At 41.4% G+C, this 22,653-nt stretch overlaps 1 protein-coding gene across 1 annotated transcript in view; it reads left to right on the plus strand.

The window, feature by feature from the left end:
- Window positions 1-22,435, plus strand: part of UTRN (utrophin) — a 467,571-nt gene extending 445,136 nt beyond the window's left edge. Inside the window, exons 69-74 of the mRNA XM_081829379.1 lie at window positions 7,334-7,492; window positions 7,873-8,113; window positions 10,822-10,930; window positions 12,570-12,662; window positions 18,238-18,260; window positions 20,402-22,435. Of these exons, the coding sequence (XP_081685505.1) occupies window positions 7,334-7,492; window positions 7,873-8,113; window positions 10,822-10,930; window positions 12,570-12,662; window positions 18,238-18,260; window positions 20,402-20,410 (634 nt within the window). The 3' untranslated portion in view covers window positions 20,411-22,435. The remainder of the gene's footprint in view (window positions 1-7,333; window positions 7,493-7,872; window positions 8,114-10,821; window positions 10,931-12,569; window positions 12,663-18,237; window positions 18,261-20,401) is intronic.
- The last annotated feature ends 218 nt before the right edge of the window (window positions 22,436-22,653 follow it).

Consider the following 22,653-nt stretch of genomic DNA (forward strand, 5'->3'; position numbering starts at 1 on the left):
CAAACTCTACATTCAGTAAAGTCATTAGCTTGAAATTGGCCTTGATGAAAGTATTTAAACCATAGAAATTGCAAAAGCTACAATTCAGGGCCCTTTTAGTCCTTTTTTTTTTGGAAAGCTCATTAAATGTTTATCAGCATACCACTGCCCCACAGCCAATGCCGTGAAAGTCCACAGATGTAAATACTATCCCCATGAATCTTAGCAGCTAGAGAAAGATCCATTGATAAGTGTTTTTAGAGGAAGAACATGGGGTAGGCATTTTTTTTTTAAGATATATTTATTATTTTGAGTGGGGGGTGGAGAGACAGAATGCAAACAGGGGGAAGGCCAGAGGGAGAGAGAATCTCAAGCAGACACCCTGCTGAGCTCAGAGCCCAACACTCAGGACCCTGAGATCATGACCTGAGCCAAAACCAAGATGCTCAACCGACTGAGCCATCCAGGTGCACCTGGAGGGCATTACTGATAGACAAATGAATGACCCCCCCCCCCCCGAAGAACTTCACATCCTAATCCCTGAGAGCTATGCATGTGTCACTTTATATGACAAAAGGGACTTTGCACATGTGATTAAGTTAAGAATCTTGAGATGGGGAGATTATCCTAGATATTTAGGTGGATCCCATGTAATCCCATGAGTCCTTATAAGAGGGGGGGGAGAGTCAGAGAAAGATACAGCCATGGAAGCAGAGGTCAGGTACAGAGAGATTTGCAGATGCTATGCTGCCGGCTTTAAAAATAGAGGGATGCAGGTGGCCTCTGGGTACTGGAAAAGGCAAGAAACAAATTCTCCCTTAAATGTAATATTCAATTAAATTAACAGCATATGAATGTATTTATTGGCCACTAAAGAGAAATCATTTTCCAGTCACTGGTGCATTCATATTTTCTTAGGGACTATGTTAATAAATCTTATTTTGATAAAGCCAGTCCTGGAAGTCCTTTGCTCTTTCACAGTTTGACTTACTGAGTATTCTGGGGTTCTTTTCCTGTGACATGGCAGTGATTCTGCCATTCGAGTGAGGTTGCAAACAAGGACTCTGAACCCTTGAAGCCCTATGCTGGATCGGGAGTCCACGGGTTTGACTTGGAGTGGTCACCTTTTCTCACTTCAATGGGTAATATTTACTTATCTAAGCATTTCCACTTTATTGACTTGACAAAGTGAGTAAGTATTACACATATTACAATAAATACCTTTCCTCCCAGTGGAGAGAGCCTTACAATGAGGATTCTTCTTACCTCCTTTGGGCTGATGGTGCTCCTCAGAATTTGTGATGGAAGGGTTAGGAACCAAGCTCCACTATTTATTTCTCTGACTGTCCTTCTGTGTTTCCCCATCTAATAATTTAGCATCTTGGATCACAAGATACAGGAAGAAATCTTCACTGCTCTTAATAGGATGCTGTGCTGTTCCTTCTTTGCTTTCAGCTTACTTGTTACCTATACGACCTTACTATAGTAGCAGGAAGTATGCAACATACTCCAACCCTGGCCTTTCCCTGGAAATTTCCTAAAACCCCGGCATTGACAGGGTCATAACACAATCCTGAGATAATCGAGGACAGTTTTCAGTCCATTTTCTGAGCGAGGGTTCAGGGGCTTCCCAAGGAAGCCTTGGCTCTTCTGCTTCACTCTTAGGTCTATTATGAGGCAACCAGCATCAAAATATTAGCAATTTGTATTGTTGTTGGGAAAAATTGAAAGCTAATTCAGAGTGCCTTAAGCCAAAAAAAAAAAAAAAATTAATAGAAAACTTCTACAATATATTTTGGAATTTTTCTCATTCCTGAATTCTCAACCTTTCCTCCAGGTCCTTTTGCGTGGAGGTTTTGTTATCCCAATAGGTCATAAAGATATCATTAGGTTTCTCTTGAATAACAACAGGAATGATACAAAAACAACCACCATCTCTCCGTCTGTGAATAGCGTACTGGGAGCCAGGCACCACTCTAAGCAGTTTGCCCATCTTTGTTTCTTTAATCCTTGTAGGACCCCTTGAGATGCTACTCTTGTTTCTGTGACCACCATTTTACAGATGAGTAATTTGAGGCCCTGAGAGGTTAAGGAGCTTGCCCAGGGTCTCACCCTCCGGAAGTTGTGGGATTCAGACCCAGGCAACCTCCGCTGTGTGGGAAGGGAAGGCTTCCCAGACGGGAGCACTGCAGTGGGGGTGAGGATGGGTGGGGTCAGAGCACCTGCAGTCCTCCTTGAGGTCATCCCTTTCCTTGTCCCAGTCCTGCCCATTCTCCATCCACACCTTGGCTTCACAGTCCAGACCTAATTAGAGGATTTTGTAATTCAGTACGTCCAAGACTGATCTACTAAATGTGGTTTGGGATGATCTCAGCCATAGGTGATAAAAGAAATCCTTATACTTGGGGCGCCTGGGTGGCTCAGTTGGTTAAGCGACTGCCTTCGGCTCAGGTCATGATCCTGGAGTCCCAGGATCGAGTCCCGCATCGGGCTCCCTGCTCGGCAGGGAGTCTGCTTCTCCCTCTGACCCTCCTCCCTCTCATGCTCTCTGTCTCTCATTCTCTCTGTCTCAAATAAATAAAATCTTTAAAAAAAAAAAGAAATCCTTATACTTTCGGGTGTGAATTTTGAGATTTGAACTTGTGATTTTAAATTACCCAAGGTCCTTTTAGTCATTTGTATCTTCAAAAGCAACCATCCTACCCTGCAGTTCGAGCATTTCTCTGTCCCTCAAATTGGTCTGTGGAACCAAGTGCCTGACTCCCAACAGCATTCATCCTCTGTGAAGCTGGTTAATTCGTTGTTGCATTCCCATGCATCACGGGCGGCTGCCTCCCCAACCTAGACATGAATCAGTCTCATAGCTACTCCCCCACATAGACCCAATTCCCAGTGCTCCCTTTCCTTCTGAAAGTCTGCCTCTAGACAATTTAAAAAGGCATGAATTTTGAGGATATTAATTTTTTTCAAAGGAGGAATTGAACATCCATGACTCAAACCGAAACAGGACCCAGGATAGTCCTGGAGAATGTCAGTAGCAGGAACTCAAGGACAGATCCTTAGACCACTACCATTAGGATGTCTCCCTCCATCTGCCACCTGCCCTTGAGTGACACTGTCTTATGTGGAAAGATCAAACTTGGATCTGGTTGGCACTGGCATTGCTGTCTGGAACAGAATAATCCTTGAGAGGAGGGAAATTATTGTTATTTTTATTTTTATTTATGTCCTGCCTACTTTCAAAAGGCCATTGAATGACTCACAGTTCTTGCATCATCTGATATGTACTAATTTTGTAATCTAGATAGTGTTTACTCTGTGCGATTTAAATATAGTATAATTATTTTCCACTTAATGGTATTTCAGTGGTGCAGACTTATATTTTTGCAACCTTTCTATTTTAGCACTATTGACATTTAAAGGCCCTCATCTGGTGCCTCATGTACTATCTGTCTTTAAAGGGTATGCTCTTGGTTTTTACTATATATAATTAAGAACTTGAGTGTATTTATATTTAATTTTTAGGCCTAATAATCTGTGAGAAATAATGCTAAAATCGTATGTTATACATAAACGATTTTTTTTTAGAAGTTGCCTTAAATCCCTTTCAGATACCTCAATGAAAGAATGTAATGATAGTGGTGATGATGGTGATTATAAGTTCAACCCTATCAACTCCCCAGAAGAAATGAAGCTATATCAATGTTTACAACAAGATATATCTCAGATCTAATTTTGACTTGTTTGTGTATATATTTGTTTCACTGTGGCTAGTCCCCAAATCTTGAAAACAGAAATTTAGTTGGTGCTAATATTGAGCACTGAGTATATTCCCCAAGTCAGACGCTTGCTGGCATGAATGTTCTCAGGGCCTCAGTGGTCTGATGGTACCTTGTGACAGGGGAGGAGCTCGGGCTAGGATCCATGATCATCATAGACCCACCAGATGGCTTACGGGACTCAAGTTTTGCTTTGGCTCTTCCTGTCCTTATTATATATTTTTTTTAACTTTTAGTCCTTAATTTCCTTTTAGGTGAATTGTTCATAGGAATCATATGATTGTTTTTTTTAACCAAAGTGAAAATCAGTTTACCTCTCATTTATTGCAATGCCTGAGATTAACATCTACTTTTGTTCTATTTTGCATTATCCTTGCTTGTTCTTTCTTTCTTCTGCTTTATGGACAAAGTGGTTTGCTGGACATTTCCTTAGTCTGGCTGGTCACAGGAATGGCTGGGTTAGACCCTAGACATTGCTTCTTAGCCTTTTGACATTAGATATTATAGAGAGCGGGAGGCTAAACCTTTTGCTTCTTTTGTAAGAGTTATTGTTTTGTATTGATTTCTGGTTGATTGCTTGTGATGCTTTATCCTTAAAATAGAGAAAGTTCATGGGGCGTTCTCTTTTGTTATGATTATTATTATTTTTTTGGATACTCCATCCTTCTAGTTTCTATACATCTTTTTCAGCCCAAGAAATATTTACAGAATGTTGCATTATACCCTTACTTTGCTCTTTCTTTATTTTATGCCCCCTGTCTCTTCATGCTTTATATTTTTCCTCTCCATATTTTAGATCTCTACTTCTTATCCTTTCTTACTATGACTTCTGTCTCTGCCTGAACTGGATAAAGTGCCTCCAAACCCTGGCAGTGGTGAGGATCACTGACTTAGAGTCTTGCCATCCTTAGCAGCTAATGGTGTCCCAGTGTGTTGATGTGTTAGCCTGATAGCCAGCTTCTGCCCTTTCATAATAGTTAGGGTTAGTGGGGCGCCTGGGTGGCTCAGTCGGGTAAGCACCGACTCTTGATCTCAGCTCAGGTCTTGATCTCAGGGTCGTGAGTTCAAGTCCCACGTTGGGCTCCACACTGGGCATAGAGCCTATAAATGAATGAATGAATAATGAATGAATGAATTGGGTTTAGGGTATTGGCCATATATTTCCCATCAGGAAAATGCCCGCCCCTCACACACACACCCTTTCTGTCTGATTTAGCTACATGGGCAGCCCAGGGGCGTTTAAACGTGCCTCCCTGCAGTGCCGCTATGCCTGTTCCGTCCTCTTATCCTCATCCTTCCACAGTTAGGAGCAAGCATGCGATTCTTCTAGAGCCTCCTTTAATTTATTTTTCAGTGACACTGCATTTTCTCAGAAAGGTAATCAAAGGGTAGCTTATTTCAGTCTTTATCCCATCCATGGTCCTTATTTCCCGTTTCTCACTGTGTGGAAAAGGTCCTACTCCTCTCCCCACTGAAGTTGATAGTAGAAGGACGGTGAGGTTCGATATCGATGTTTATATTGTGATCCTAACCAAAGTGCATGACCTTTATTTTTCTAAATGTCTGTCCACACACACTCTCTCCATATATACATTTAGAGAGAGGGAGAGGTTACCAATAAAGGAAGCAAAAGAAATGGATCAGCAGTTCATCTGAACCCTTGCTTTGGCAGGCATAACACTCATTTTGCTCCTTTGCTTCATCGTATCATTCTGATCTCAAGGCTCAGGACACACCTTTACTATGAGTTCACTAACTCTCAGACACAATTTCAAGTCCCCTTTTCATCACAGTAAACTGTGATCCCACAGGGTTGCATTTTCGGACTGGACTCCGAGGAATCAAAGGTCTTACCTCGTGTATCGAGTGTTGCTTGTCAGCTGCCGGGCGCCAGTCCGAGGTCCCAGACGGCCACCACCGCTCCCCAGACTCTCTGGACCGCAGTAGGCTGTGCTCTGACCCTGTGCACAGACGAGGGCTCTAAGGGACACTTGCAGTCACATCACTGTCGGATGAGCTAGTACAGTTGTGCCATAGCTCCATTTTATACCCTCAGAGCTGCTTACATGTTGTTTTTCTGAAGCCCTATCCTGTAAACCCCCATAGATCCCAGGATTTGTTTTACCAAACCCTATGAAAGCAGACCAGGTCCGATCTGCTGAAGTCTTCATTCCACAGCTAGCGCCTCCAGCTGGCTTGAGCCAGGGGTCTGTCCCTTGCACGATTACAGGGAGGTCTGACTGGATCTCCCTATAAAGGAAGAGAAGGGTTCCCAGGCATGCTGTTGAGCACTTCCTTCTCAAGAATGTACCAGTTTTGTCTCTCTCATTATGCTTCTGTTTCTGTCAATCATTAGATTCGACCATGCAATTGATATGTCTAATTCATTAGACGAGTAGTTAGAAAAGTAGGAGAGTCTAAGTTAAGTACCTGTAGTTTCTTGTTTTAGTGCAAAATGATTGATCCTAGTGAGGACATGCTGATAATATCAAGTAAAATATCTGCAGATATTTTATAAATATCTACAGTTAGAATTTTTGCTATGTTATTTAAATGAAAGAATATGAGGATTATATTCTTCCATTCTGTGGGTTACAAAGCATTACAAAATGGCTTTCAACCAAATGCTAAAGCCAGTGAAATCAACTTAGGCCTTAGTCCATGTGGGCTGCTATAACACAGTATTAAAGGCCGGGCAGCTTAGAAACGACATTTATTTATCACAGTTTTGGAGGCTGGGAAGTTCAAGATCAAGGTCCTAGCAGATTTGGGGTCTGGTTAGAGCCCTCTTCCTGGTTCACAGGTGGCTCTCTTCTTACTGTGTTTTCACGTGGCAGGGAGGGGGAGCCAGCTCTCTGGACTCTCTGTTCTAAGGGCACTCATCCTATTCATGAAGCTCCACCCCCATGACCTTAATCACCCCCTAACGGCCCCACCTCCAAGTACCATTACACTGGGATTTAGGCTTCCACATATGAATTTGGGGGGGGGGTCTACTGTCTAGTTTATTTTTAATTAAGTCTTTTAATCTACTCATTTGGTATTCAATTGCTGATTTTGCCTAAAGTATCTTTTCTATTAACTGTATAAGTGGTGGACCTTCTTCGATACCTCTGCTGAGTAGAATCCCTCCTGAGGTTTGTGATACATGCAGGTTAGTCTAAGGCAAAGCATGAAGTGTTGGTATGTGTAGTACACATACCTTTTAGATAAATATCTTCCTGGATTTTTTTTTTTAAAGATTTTATTTATTTGACAGAGAGAGAGAACACAAGCAGGGGGAGTGGCAGGCAGAGGGAGAGGGAGAAGCAGACTCCCTGCTGAGCAGGGAGCCCGATGCAGAACTCGATCCCAGGACCCTGGGATCATGACATGAGCTGAAGGCAGACGCTTAACCAGCTGAGCCATCCAGGCGTCCCCTTCCTAGAAGTTTTAAAGGGACGTTAGAGGGACATTGAGCTTTAAGGCAGACGTGGCCCAGCCGCCATCCGCATCCTCATTGTTTCTACTTCCCTTACAACTGGAGACATCGACTGCCAGACGTGCGCCTCAGTGTGTCCGTTTTGCCTCCCTAGGGAGGACGAGCATGCCCTCATCCAGCAGTACTGTCAGACGCTTGGAGGGGAGTCCCCAGTCAGCCAGCCCCAGAGTCCAGCTCAGATCCTGAAGTCGGTAGAACGGGAAGAACGTGGGGAACTGGAACGGATCATTGCCGACCTGGAGGAAGAACAAAGGTGCGCCTGACCTGGGAGAGGAAGCTATGTCCCCCTGGGCAGACTTCTGAAGGGAAATTCTTGAATAATACTTTCAAGATGATCCCTAGCCATTCTCTTTTCAGAAGTGTTTTCTAAGAAATCCAGGTGGAGTCAAAGTTTTCGAGGAGGTTAACAAGCCGGGGCATGGGCTGCAGATCACACATGTGAGGTTTCGCGGGTGACGTCTGTCAGAACACCTGCTTAAAGCTATAGTGTTGTTCGCGCTTACTCGTCTCACTGTTAATACATGTTTTTACCTAAAAAGAAAGGAGCCCGAGTTAAACCTGGAGCTCGTGGGCAGTTTCAGAGAGAAGACGATGCACGCAGTGGTGATTCCGGTTTTTCCTTTTCTGCATTAGAAACCTGCAGGTGGAATATGAGCAGCTGAAGGAGCAGCACCTGAGAAGGGGTCTCCCCATCGGGTCACCCCCAGACTCTGTTGTGTCTCCTCACCACACGTCTGAGGACTCGGAACTTATAGCAGAAGCAAAGCTCCTCAGGCAGCACAAAGGTCGGCTGGAGGCTAGGATGCAGATTTTAGAAGATCACAATAAGCAGCTGGAATCTCAACTCCACCGCCTTCGCCAGCTGCTGGAGCAGGTAGAGTGTGTGGAACTCGGGGTGGCGCCCACACCCCCTCCCAGCCCGTCCATCTCCCTGGGGGTGGGGGGTGGAGGTCCAGCATCAGCAGAGAGGCTCAGTGGCGCCTCTCACCTCCATGCTTAATTTAGACTCTTCTAATGGAAGCATCCCAACCCCCACTGGCTCCCAGAGTGTGTTTGCCCTACTTAAGGTGGAATTTCCCATTCTTCTGTAACACGGAAATCTGTCTCAGCTCTGAATACTTTAAGGGAAAAGACCCTGTAACATACATCTGTGTAAATTACATGTGGGACCGCTGTAGAGATTAAAGGGAAGGAAGCCACTGGAGCTCTGTATGCTAAAGCCTTTCTTCCAGGGAGCTATTTTCGTGAAATTCAGTAACAGATGTTTATTAAGGTGCAGCTATCGTTTCCTAACATCAGGCCAGTTTTATGGCAATTGCTTGCACACTTTCTTGACAATAAGAAATACAACTTACATTATGATGAATGCATACCTGTGTGATGAATACAACATAATAATTGCCATTATAAAGATCTGTTATTTTCTATTTTTTTTAACTTCCTTCCTTCCTTCTTTCCTCCCTCCCTTCTTTCCTGTCTTCCTTCCTTCCTCCCTTCTTTCCTTCCTTCCTCCCTCCCTTCCTTCCTCTCTTCCTTCCTGTGTATCTCTTTCGGTGTACCTCCCTCCCATTTTTCATCTCTTTCTCTTTTCTTTCTTTGTGCTGGTCAGCACCTACCAAATCAATTTTATAGCTCATCAGTGGATAATAGCCCACAATTTTGAAAAATACTCTTCTTTGGGATATGAAAGAAGCATCAGACAATTTTTGCCTTCTTCTTGCTTGCAGTCTTATTAGGGACCAAAACAAGATAGTACAATATACAACAAGATAGTATCACACATAAAGGCAATACTATAGAGGACTAAGTACTTGATTACATCTAGCAGTTAAAGAATAGGAGTCGTGTCACAGAATTAGTCAGAAAGATGCCTTGGTAGCAGGTGCATATTGGGTAGAATCCCTACAGATGGGGCTAGACTTTCTCTTTCTTGAAGAATCCCTGACATCAACATTCATGTCATCTTTTGCCTTTTTCTCTGGCCTGTGCTGTGTGGGGCCCCAGGCAGTGAATAGGCAAGGCCTTTCTCCAGAAACGATTTCTCCAACCAAAGGCAGAAGCAACTTTTTCTCCAGTGATCTTCTCAAATGTCAGAAAACCATCTTGTCACAGTTGCTGTCAGTATCTTTTAACTTGTCAGAATCATTCAAAACAGTGTGATTTCTGCATTACCTACACAGCAGGCCACAGATCTCGCCTTTCAACCATAAACTTTTCTGTATGTCTGTCACTGTTTCAGGATTTGCGTCAGGCTGTTTTGGGGAACGCTTACTTTGGGTCTCCAAACTGTGCATCGTTAGAAAACAGTAGTGCCCCTAGAGTGCCCCAAAGCCTGGCTTTCCCTAAGCCTTCTGGAATGTTTGAGTCTTCTCCGGTGCCACATTGTAAGCACTGTGAATTTGAAGTTTCTCCATGGTGCCTGTGTGAGGGATGAATTTTCTCTTGAAATCTCTGATTTAAAATATGAAATGTTATTGTTAACCTAGAGCAGCAATAGAATCTTTGCAGAAGGAAGCCGTGCTCGAAACCTTTATTTGCCATAGCCCGTTGGAGAGCTAACAGCTCTTCTGCTTCCCTGACTCCCCTCCCCTCCCCTGACTCTCTCCATCCCATTAGACAGAGCTGCCTAATGGCTCATGTGCCTTCAGAATTGCACAGTAATGCTTTTAGAGATAGCTGATATCTAAATGGCTCGGTATATCCCAGACTGTGGACCTCTTATCTCTTCTTAATGATTTAGCATGCATGCCAGAAGTAGATGGAAAATTCACCTGACAGCAAAAACTGGCAAAACCACCAGACTTCAACTAATATAAATTTAATGGAAAAACCGGCATCAAAAACATTGTAATTTCTGCATTCCCTGTAAAATGGATCACATTGTCTAATTTGAGCACATACTTGTCAGTGTGTCAGGCACCATTTCCAAGCTTTGTGCAGAGTAGATTTACAAAGTGTTTGCTGTATGTCAGATTCTGTTCTAATCTCAGTGGAAATACTAACTGATCAACCTCCTCACAAATTCCTTGGACACAGGCATTCTTTTTACCACCCCCAGTTTATAAATAAAAAATCCAAGGCATAGAAGGTTATAAAATTTGCTCAGAATTAGGTAGGTTCTGAGTGGTGGAATTTGAATTCAAGTACGTGAATCCAAAGTTGTGTCCTTACCTCTCCAGTGTTGCCTTTAAATATTGATTTAAATAAAGAAATGAGCTGATTTTGAAATTGGGTAAATTTATTGTATGAGAAGCCATGCTCCTTTTTTAAAGATGAATGAAACCTTTTTTAAATTCACTTGGTTGAGAATCATAGAGAGAAAAATTGAGGGATGAAGCTGACACTGATAAATAAATCTCACATTATAACCAACCGAGCTCTTCAAGGAGCCCAAAATGAAGGGGATGGACCATCAGTACTCAGGGGAAGTACTGGTGATCTCCCAAACTGATGAAAACAGGTATTGTCTGTGGCCAAAGAACTCAGTGTGATTTAATTATCCATGGAGGTTAGACACAAAAATGTTTCCCTTCGCAGTTGTTTGAGTCCTTCCTCTGCTTTAACCTCTGAATGTGATTGCAGCCTGAATCTGATTCTCGAATCAACGGCGTCTCCCCCTGGGCTTCACCTCAGCAGTCTGCCCTGAGCTACTCGCTAGATCCCGACCCTGGCTCTCAATTCCACCAAGCAGGTTGGTGTCCCCAAGAGCTGGCTAACTCCCCCGCTCTGCTTTGAGCTTCACCGTTTGTCTTTCATTTTATTTTTTTTTTAATTTTTAAAAAATATTTTAATTATTTATTTGACAGAGGGAGCTCAAGCAGGGATAGCGGCAGGCAGAGGGAGAGGGAGAAACAGACTCCCCACTGAGCAGGGAGCCCGATGTGGGGCTCGATCCCAGGACCCTGAGATCATGACCCCAGCCGAAGGCAGCCGCTTAACCCACTGAGCCACCCAGGCGCCCCTGTCTTTCATTTTAAATAGCGTTCTTACTCACCAATGCCTTAGAGCATAAAGAAAGGAGTTTCATATTCTCTTTGTGCTTAGCTGCATACAAAGACATTTTAACAACACCCAAAAAGCAAACATTTTAGAATATTCATCTATAATATATTTGCTTATATAATGTGTAGTAGTGGATTGAGTTTCGGCAAAAGATGAAAAAAGTGCTCTTTTCTTTTGGGATGAGCAACAATTTATTTTTTGCTTTGCCCTCAGAATGATTCTTTTTTTTTTTTAAATATATTTTCTGTCTCTAAAACTTATATTAGTACATATTCAGAATATAATCCCAAAGTATATTATACCAAGCATGGTTTTCTCTGCCCAGGTCTGGGAACTGAATATTCTGCTTTTTCCATGCTAGTCCCTATAGACATTGCCACCCATCAGAGGCCAAGGTCTCACCCAGCCTGTTGTTGGTGACAAAGGGGCTTGTCACTGCTGTTAGGAAGGGCTCTGTCAACTGGCATTCAGGAATGACATTTTGTTACTGATGAAATTTAAGTTGTAAAATTCTACTGAGGACCACATTTTTTTTTTTAAAAGATTTTATTTATTTATTTGAGAGAGAGAGAATGAGAGAGAGCACATGAGAGGGGGGAGGGCCAGAGGGAGAAGCAGACTCCCTGCCGAGCAGGGAGCCCGATGCGGGACTCGATCCAGGGACTCCAGGATCATGACCTGAGCCGAAGGCAGTCGCTTAAACAACTGAGCCACCCAGGCGCCCAGGACCACATATTTTAACCAAATTAATTTGTTTATAAGATATCTTTTGCTACATTAGTCAGAAGAAAACCAAAAATATTAATGTTATTTTAATTGTTTTAAATAAGTGAATTATTTTACTATTTATTGGTTATAGAATAAAAACCATCAAAGTGAAAAGTATCTTCTCAAACACCTCTAGATTTGTGGCAGCGTAAGCTAGCCCACGCCAGAATCTCCAAGAAGAAAGAAGGAAGGAAAAAGAAACTGAGAGATTTTTTTTATATGAAAAAACACCTAGAATGCAAAATAATGGAATTCCATCTAATACATTAAAATAATACAACCGCATTACTTATTTTTCACTCATAAATGTTCCCCTGGCACATGGAATCTTCCAACAGAAACATCTAAATACATTTTGTTGATATGAAATTCTATTACCAACAAATTGATACAAACATGGTTTTGGTATTATTCCCTAAAATTGTTGTTTTCAAGGAGAATGATTTTCACGTTGATGTTTAGAGGCCAGGATTAGTATTTTCTCCCGATGTTGGGTTTTGGTGGAAGGCTGGGACCATCCTTTCAAAACCGTCTGTTGTTCTTCTTCTCTGCTGTCACAGCAGCGGAGGACCTGCTGTCTCCCCCACATGACACCAGCACAGACCTCACGGAGTTTATGGAGCAGATCACCAGTACTTTTCCATCTTGCTGCCGTGAGTATGAAGGATCCCCACACCACCACGACGCTGTTCCCTTCCAGGTCTTTTATCTTGCTTGGGGCCCTTTGTCTTCTTTGGTAAGAGAGCAAAAACCAATAGGAGAAACAGGATTGAATATTATGAGAGACGATGGACTCTGAGAAACAAACTGAGGGTTCTAGAGGGGAGGGGGATAGGTGGATGGGTTAGACTGGGGATGGGTATTGAGGAGGGCATGTTCTGCATGGAGCACTGGGTGTTATGCACAAACAATGAATCATGGAACACTACATCAAAAACTAATGATGTAATGTATGGGGATTAACATAACAATAAAAAAAATTAAAAAAAAAAGAATGGGTATTTTAATAAAAATGACAATTTAACATTTAAAAAACAAAAGAAAGAAAGAAATCAAACATTCTACATGTCGACAAAGCAAATGAAGCTCAGCCGAGATACCATCCCGTCCCTGGGCAGCAGTGAGAGTCCTGCTCCTTGAGAGGTTTCATTGTGCCTGATGGATGGTAACGTGAAGGCAAACGAGACAAGCCCCTTTGTAAGAAGTTTCCTGTCCAGGGCAAACTCTAGTAAGAAATGTGTTATTACTTCAAAAAAGAGCTTTTAGCAGCACACCAAACAAAGCATGAAAATAACCTTTCCTGATGTAATTCCCTATCTTTTTTTTTTTTAAAGATTTTATTTTTAAGTCATCTCTACACCCAACGTGGGGCCCGAACCCACAACCCCGAAATCAGGAGTCGCAGGTTCCAGACTAAGCCAGCCAGGCACCCCCACTCTCTTTGCTTCAGACATTGTTCGCTGATGTCATCAGATTCAGTTCTGGAAGGGGATTACTTTCAGATTTTTTTTTCTCTTTTATTTTCTTTCTTCTGGTTACTTTCCTCATGGAATCAAACAGTCACTGCATAAAGGCCAAATAATTGAAGGCATCACAGATTATGACCCTGTGACTTTTCCATATGAACTACCAAGAGCCAGAAAATAATCAAATGAAAGCAGTCCAAATCCCAGAGGAAATTACATAATGTTACTTACTGATTTTTTTTTTCCAAACTTTTTGACTTCAGTCTCTTGTCACCTCACAGTGAGCTCTCACCAGAATAACTTGTGCTATTTCAAACAGAAGCTGCTTACTTGCATGCATGCATACTACTTGATGCTGCAGTTTATTTTAAATAATCTTTTAAAGAACTAGGAATGTATTATTTATAATTTTTAGGGTGGTTTCCTCTCAAATTGATTTTTAAATCTAGGCAGCCGCTAAATTAAGGTTTTAGTATGTACATATACTACTGTATGCATTATGTATGGTAGTACATATATGAAACGGCTTCTCCTATCACCCTTTTCCATCCTGTCCTCAGAAAATACCATCCAAAGTTATGAAGAAAGGCATTACCAGGAAGGTAGTTAAATAAGATATACTGACTTCATTTAAAAATATGCTTCAACTTATACAACTCTACAGTTTATAAAAATGCCATCATTAGCAGGAAGTGGAAATAGCTATTTGAGATATAGTCTTCCCTGAATTTTCAGAAGTATTTGCCTAAAGGACATAGTACAGTTTCCACAAGCACATAAATATATTTATATTTGGGAATGTGTCATTTTCCATTCATTATCTGTGGTTATACTCCTCCAAGTTTCCTGAACTGTACTTACCATATGTCAGTCCCCACACTCACTCCCCAAGAAACACGTGCCCACATGTGCAAATGTGTGTGCCCACACACGCATGCACACACACGCACTTGCTTGGCCCCTAGAGTCTCACAAAGGCCGAAGAGGGTCAGTTGAAGCCCATATGCTGTCAGATCATTGCGTCTGCGCTAGGCTCTCTAATAGCCACCTAGATGAGCAGGTTACATCTTTGATACTAAGATTGGATTTTCTAGAGAGTTTGATTCTGAGTCGTATGTCGCTTAATAGCTAGATAAGAACTCATCATAGTCACCATAAAACCTAGAATTTCAAGATTGTATTTCTAAATGGAATTACTTTTTAGTTCAGCTTAAATCCAGATACATTAATAATTAGTTAAGAACAAATTCTATAAATCAAAGCCTGTTTAGAAGTTTGCATTTAAATGTCATGATGGACATGTTCAATTTGAAAGTCATTTGGCAGTGAGAGTTAGGATAGGAAGTATGTTGAATTAAATGCTCTACAGTGACTATAGATGTGTAGTTTCCATATTAACATTTTTATATTAAAAACTCATGATGTATATTTTTTTAAAGTTTGTCATAAAGCAGTGACTCTTAAATCTTTTCCATAGTATATTCTTATATCTAGATATTATAAAAGACTAATCTGTCTTATTTTAGAAGAGAATGTAATTAAACACAAATAATAATCACAAGAATAAGGCAAAAATGAGTGAAAAAAGGAGATGAGTATGTTCATCTCATTTTATGGCCTCCCTTAAAGATAAATATAAAATTCCTATTGGTTGGAATCTCATTAACGATTAACAGATATCATTGGTCCCTGAGAAGAGTGTATACCTTCAGTGGGACCTACACGACAGGTTAAACTCCCACTTTGCCTGGTGCCCTCGCCACTCATGCCCTTTTGGGTTGTGAAGGTGGGTTGTGGAGCCCTAAGGTTCCTTCATGGGACACTGGCCCCATGTTCTCCTAGTCTTAAGTTTGTACATTCACAAATATTTAAGATTAATTATAATTTTCCGTGCATGAGAATTGCTAGTCATGTGTTATTTTGAAGAGTTCAAGTATATCCCATGTAAGAAATGATGATGACTGGTGTCTTTTAGAGTCCTCTGAATTTTACATCTTATTATTTTTGATTTCTGAAGTTCTGCTATTTGGCTTTAGTCTGCTCTTTTTCGTATTTATATTCTATATTTTGCTTTGATAATATAAAAATCTCCAAGTAAGAACAGTTTTCCCTAGAAATAAAGGGTGAATTTACTTATTTATAAAATTGATACATATTTTTTAAATTGCATCTAAAGTAATTAAACCTTTTAAAAATTGATGCAGAATAGAAATAGCACCTGACTTAGACTTTGTGCCCAATACATGTTTCTGAATTGAATGAATGAATGATTACATTTTCTAACCAGGAAGGCTTAATTGGTAAAGTTTCCCTAGGTAGTACGTAGAAGGTTTATAGGCTTCATTTGCTTTGTTGCCCCTTTTAAGTTGCTCAGCTAGCAAATCTTTTAATAAACCTTTGCATTCCCAAAGCTTCCTGACCACCTTTAGAGGATTTTTTAAGCAAATCGGATTGGCCCTCTCCCAATGCCAAACCAATCCCTTGAGCCCCTGTTACTAATGAGAACTTTAAAACTGCTTGTCACCAGCATTCAGTGAATTGATCTGCATGTTAATCTTGACTTTTGATCCTTTGTGGATTAAAAATTAGCATGGTCACAAGTGAATTTACACTCCTGGCAATCCTGGAATTAAAACGAAACTGTATTCATAAATGCTAATTGCATGAATTGCCTAATTAAGCGTGGCGTTTTTTTTTTTCTGAGTCTGTATGCTGTAGCACATAACACTTTAGAATTTCTGTCTCAAATTATCCCAGATGTTCCTGATCACATCCTTGAATTGTGGCCTTTTATTTATTTTTTTTTTTTTAAAGATTTTATTTATTTATTTGACAGAGAGATAGCGAGAGCAGGAACACAAGCAGGGGGAGTGGGAGAGCGAGAAGCAGGCTTCCTGCCGGGCAGGGAGCCCGATGTGGGACTCGATCCCAGGACCCTGGGATCATGACCTGAGCCGAAGGCAGACGCTTAACGACTGAGCCACCCAGGCGCCCGAATTGTGGCCTTTTAAAGTCTTCTTTTAATTATTTACATTAAGTTTCAGAGCAGAGAGGAAAGTATTTTCATCTTTTCTTGACAAGGCGTTAATGAAGGGAATTTCATTGTGGTGCCCATTAACTAATATACATACTAAAATTTTCACTGCTTGCTGTAACATCTCTTTTTATGTAAATTCCTCTCAGTTTTTTCATTTATGTCATCCAAATATACAGGATCCTAGGACTGAATATTTTTGGCTGACAGACCGTTAAAGGCTTTTAAAATTATTTTTTATCTACAGGCATATTTTCACTGTGAATTGCCCATGTTTATTAAACTTGAGTGACATTCATCATAAACTCAAAACCTACTAAAATGCAAGGATTTCCTGGTTTCTTTTAGAAATAGGTGTGTGCGGTTTGTTCAGGGGAGTTATCATAGCCTTTTATTTGATAAAAAGCTGTAGGGTTAGGGGCGCGTGGGTGGCTCAGTTGGTTAAGTGTCCAACTCCTTCCTGAGCTCAGCTCAGGTCCCGATCTCAGGGTCATGAGTTCAAGCCCCACGTTGGGCTCCACACTGGGTGTGGAGTCTACTTAAAATAAAATTAAATAGATAAATAGCTATAGGGTTAATGATGCTGATTTGGAGCAACATGGATTTGCTTTCTGGTTGGGGTTGGCTGTTTGTTATGCAGAAGAGAAGTGTAGGTGTCTGTGGTGTACTTAATCCTAAGGCAACGGAGCGCTCCCTCCATGTAGCTCAGTGGGAAGGACAGCCACTCTTGTGTTTTCCTGCTGTAACTTGTGTATCTGGTAGGAATAGGCTGGATTTTAGCCTCATTCTTCCCCCAGGTATGGTGGGGGCTCACACTTTCCCTCCTGGCATCATAAAGTTGCCCTTCTTGTTTACTCTGTTTTTCTCACAAAGCACCCACTGCGTGGTCATGGAGCTCTCATTTCTTTCCCCTTAGCACAAAAAAATGAGAGATGGAAGGAATGCAACATGGTAGATGATTAGGGGCAATTCTTATTTGACCCAGAACAGATGTTACCATCCGGGGGGGTGGGGAGCAGAACATCCCCTGACCCAGCTGCCTGTGCCCACCCTCACAATGCCCACCCGATCAATTCTGCTGACCATGCTTTCTGTAACCAGGAAGGAATGGAGCTGCTCAGCTGCAAAGGCAAATCTGTCACCATAGTTCACCTTCTCCAGCTGGGCCCCTCCAAGGCACAGTGATTAGCCTAAGTGCTCGCGAGACAACCGAGGGTGCGGCCAGCGCTTTGTTGGAGGCAAACACATTGCCACCAGTTTCCTAGGCCTTTGGGGCCAGGGTGAGCCAAGATAGGCAGAAACTGAAGACGCATGCCTCTTCATTTCCCTTGTCACCTGTTAGTCAGAATTTGTGCTGTTCAGCAAACTGTGCAGAACTTGCTCTGTTCAGAGACATAAACCAAATATATGGCATGATTTCAATAGGAAATTTTGAGATTTTTTTTTCAAAACTAATTATTCACTGATGCTTTGGTGTGTACTTATGTGAGAGAGCCAGCATGTGTTTTGCATATTTTGGTAGAATTTTTATATCTTAAAGGACATAGAATATGAGAAACTAGTCTAGCCAAAAAAAAAAAAGAAAAACCAAAACCTGTTTCTTATTTTCTTATTAGCACCCATTTAACAGCTGGGAGCTGGGTACACCCCCAGTTTTGCATGCCCCAGATGGGGAGTCAGCAAGCGACCAGAGGGCCTTCAAGTGATTTCTGTTTTTTTCTCTTTCAGCCAATCTCCCCAGCAGGCCACAGGTAAGAGTTAACGGGGTTGACTGGCTCAGGGGTTGTTGATCACAACCTAGAGTAAGCAGATGAGCTGCTTTTGATTTTAGTGCTAGATGTTATTCCCCATGTAAATTAGCAAACTTGCTTGACATTTAAATGTTAGTTAATTCTGTCAGTCCAGGGAGGGGAAACCCCTCTCAAGCCAGTTCTTCCAGAAGCCCCAAAATACCAACCGCCTGATCCTTTGTGTTCCAACACTTTTCACTGGCCCCATGTGTACTGTGCAAAGCCACTCTGGGTAGATCTGGCTGACCCCTGTTCTCCCAGATTTGTACTTAGGGCAGCTATCACAGAACATTGACCTAAAAATAGTGACTGCAGCGGTACCCACAGTGGTTTTGTTACTTTGAGGGGGCAGACGTGTTGATTTTTCTTTTAGAAGTTTGCTGAGGAGGCGAGGGGAGGGATTTACCGAGAACGGTCGGCAGCCATACCTTTATACCCGGAGGTGTTTTCCTTATCAGGAACGCTCAGGGCTAAGGAGCCGCAAGACCACAGCCCATCTTTGGAGAACATTTTCTTTCCTGAACTTGTTTATGAATCTTTAACCTCCTGATGTTGTCATTGTCTTAATGGCAAGAGGGTCTGGGGTCTTCATGAGAAGCACAGACAAGTGGTCTTTAGAACCCGGAGGGAAGAAAAGGAAATCTCAAGTCAGTCAGCAGGTGTGAGGTGAGAGCTCAGTGAGGAACAGTCTTCTGATTGCTTGTGTTGTCTCAGTGAATTGGAAACCAGGGCTTCAGCAGAGGGTGAGGATGGGAGGAGGTATCCTAGGTGTGAGAAGAGAGTGGACGATGTGCCCTAGCTGCTTGGAGATCAGGAGATCATGGACAGGGAGGTAGTGTGATGACGAGGCAGCATTCAGCATGACTTCTGGTGCCTGCCTATGAACTTAATGTGAGGCTATCTGCAAGGCTGTGTGTTATCTCCTGGCCACATTCAAGTTCATAAGCACAGGCACCAGAGTCGGCGGAGTGTGGCATTTAACCAGAGTTGAAGTCATGGTTTGGCTGAGAGAGTGCAGCAATTCAAGGGAAGAGGCAGATAATGCTGCCCCTGCTGATAATGGTTGAACCAGGCATCTAAGCTTGGAGGGAAAGAAGTGATGACATTTTAGGTGCTGGAGACAGAAAAAATGGCGGGAGGAGCAATGGAATGTGGTAGCAAAGGGTGGATGGAGTTGGGGTCCTAATGGAAGTAAGTGGTAAAGTATGGGTAGTTGTCAGAAGGAAGGATGATTGTAAATTGAAGTGGTGGAGGGGTTGAGGTATTGGTGATGGTCCATTTGGAAGTTTGCGTGGCTGACAAGGGTGGAGGACAGGTTCACTGGAGGAGAGGAGCTCGAGGAACTGAGAGGCCAGATTTTTGGAAGAATCATCTATGTGGGTATTGAAATCACTAAGATTTAAACATAGTTTTAGCTTGATGACAGTGAGCCATTCTTCAAAAGTAAGGGAACATGACCCAAGGGGTCAGAAGATGACTGTAGAGTGGGTGGTATAGTCTGATGGCATGAGATTCAAAGTTGAGTGGGGAGAGAGAGAGAAAGGCCTGAAAAAACATAGTGTGGACCTAGAAAGCAGTTATCCAAAATATATGAAGGGTATAGGAGATAAACAGTTATATGTGAGAAGGTTGTGGAGGAAGCTGGCTTCAGAGGAGATCCAGGTATTGATTAGAGCAAGCAGCTGTAGGATGCAGATAAGAACTGAAGGACGTAGACTTTGATGATGATGGATCCAGCTGTTTGACATTCTCTTTAAAAGATTGGTGCCACTCCCCTGAGTGTGGCCCAGATTTAGATCTTCTCTGGCCTATGTACATTGGCCCTGGTTTCCAGCCTGGGCAAGAGAAAAGCCTTCCAAACGTCCTCTCTGTTGGCTGCAGTGATAATAAGCAAACTAGATGCCTTCAGCATGAAAGAGAAAGACCTCATCCTGGGGAGCAAAAGCCACAGGGCAGTAGAGGGTCCCCTTCAAACACAGCAAAATGGGATTTGACTTGTTCTGAAAGAAGCACTTTTATTTCTCAGAAGAGTTGACAGGTCCCTCCTACCTGGAATGTTCTATGTAAATGTTGTTCTGACAGGACTGTTCCCCTTCCTGCAGGCAATGTGAAGTATCCATCAAGCCAACCGACATTTCCTGACTTCCAGTATTGCCCTTTTCAGCAAATGCCAATTCCAAGTTCCATTTAATTAGAAGCTCCATGGCTCTTTGAAACATGCTGTTGAGCGCTGACTGTGTGTTCTACTGAAGGAGTAAACACTGACTATCCAAAGAGAAAAGGATATTTTGTTTTTATAATAATCATATATTATTGTTTATTGTCTTCTTCTTCCCTTTCTATGCAACTGTAAATTAATGAACAGAGTGGTATTTGGAAACGGTAATACATTTGTCACTGATTTGTATACTGTATACAGCATTGGGAAAGTGGGTGGGGGCTTTCTAATATGATACCGTCTTTTTAATAACCATGACAAAAATCACGTAAGAATTAGAAGACAATGTTACATTTTTACATTCCTTCATATTAACCTTGTACTATAACTTCATTTATTTTTTCCACTCTTTTACCATTATGTTTTGGTTATTTATAATTCATCAGCCCCATGACCAAATAGATGTCCTTGTATTTGTTTCCATGATTTGGCCAAATTATTAAGTTCATGTATTTCAGTCAAATATTTATGTATATGAATTGGGCTATATCTCTGTGTATACTGCTTAACTTTATTTGACATCATGCACTTCAGTTCTTTAGTGGCCACTTGGATAAGCACAGTAAAAGTCCTGCGGGGCCTACCTGACATTCCCATTAGGATTTCTTTCCTGCATTTATTTCCCTGCTCTACGTAAGTAGGTCTTGATTTCTTTATTTCATGTCCCAATCTATATGATAGAGGAGACTCAAAGCCGATTATAATCATCTCAAAGATCATTTCACCAAAGGTTACCCATTTAAGTCTAGTTTCATTTTGACATAGAAACAAAACGTGGGATAATGTTTCCTTGGTTGCAAAGTCTTGATTTTCATCATTAAATACACAGCAGGCCTTTACTTAATTGTGCTACCAGGACACATCTTTGTCTTTAATTCCCTTGAGGAGAATTTTATTTTTGTTTATGTATACGCAAGCCATTTGTAATTCTTGAAATTCCCAGTCATTTTCTTTCTGACGGCAGACACAAATTTAATGCATGTTTCATGTTACCTTTTGGGTGAAGGATTACATTTTTTATTACTTTTCATTTGATCAGTATATTTGGAAAGGATGTTTATCAAAAGCCTATATCACTGTTTCCAGAGAGGAATGAAATTAATACTTAGATGGTGGAACCCCTGCCTGTACCTTTGAGTACATTCAGTTGGATGTTTGCTTCAGCTTCTGATTTAACATTTAATTGATTCAGTTGAAACATGTTACATAATCACCAAATGTAGAGAAAACCAAAAAAAAAAAAAGTGAAAATAATGTGTTTTGATTCAAGCATACATGCATTTAAAACATCAGGACACTTTAACTTTGGGTTCTCTTGACCTGGGATTTGGCCAGAAGGAGGCTTAAAGTTAGAAATTGCTATTCTTTTAGAATAGGTTGGGTGGGTTGGGGGGCAAGGGTGTCTATTTGCAGCATAGATATTTTGAGAAGAAAATTGTTTTATATAAGAGGAAAGCCATGACCACCTTTCTACCTCAGATCCATCTTCATCCATTGTGTTGGAAATAGCTTTATGCCGCTGCAGTCTGCAAGATCTAGAGCTTTTATCGGGCCACATCAAACCCAAGAAAAGCACCTATTTAAAGAAAAAAAAAAAAACTTTCCCTGAACTCTGAACTACAAGTTGTAGATTTGGTGTCTTCCTTGTTCTTACTTTGAAAAAAATATGTATTCATTTTTTTTCTGCTTGTAGTTGTGTGCAACAAGTCTTCTCTCTGCTATTAAGGAAAAGCTACAGAAAACACTACATTGTAACCTTCTAAGTAATAATAAATAAAAAAAATATATCACAGTAACAACAAGGGGAAATAAGTATGTAGTTCTTTTGAAATATGTGGTAAAGAACTAATCATAGACTATCATCTACTCTGGTTACATGTTGTATTTTTCATCCTGAATAAAAGTAATTTTAACACAAGATGACTGTGATATTCTTCAGCTGTGTTCATTGATAGACTCTGAGCTTTGAGTGTACATTTATGAAAATAAAATATAAAAAGAGCCTGTATACTGATAAATCTGCACGTTTTCCTCTACTTCCTCTCATACCCACTAATACATCGTTCCTCTTGTTCTCATTGTCTCATTCTTTCTCTGTGTTGCTCTCTTCTCTCCTATTTATATAATTCTCAATTT

The sequence above is a fragment of the Leptonychotes weddellii genome, chromosome 8 (genome assembly GCF_054177405.1).
Source record: "Leptonychotes weddellii isolate Sample4059 chromosome 8, ASM5417740v2, whole genome shotgun sequence".
NCBI lineage: Eukaryota > Metazoa > Chordata > Mammalia > Carnivora > Phocidae > Leptonychotes > Leptonychotes weddellii.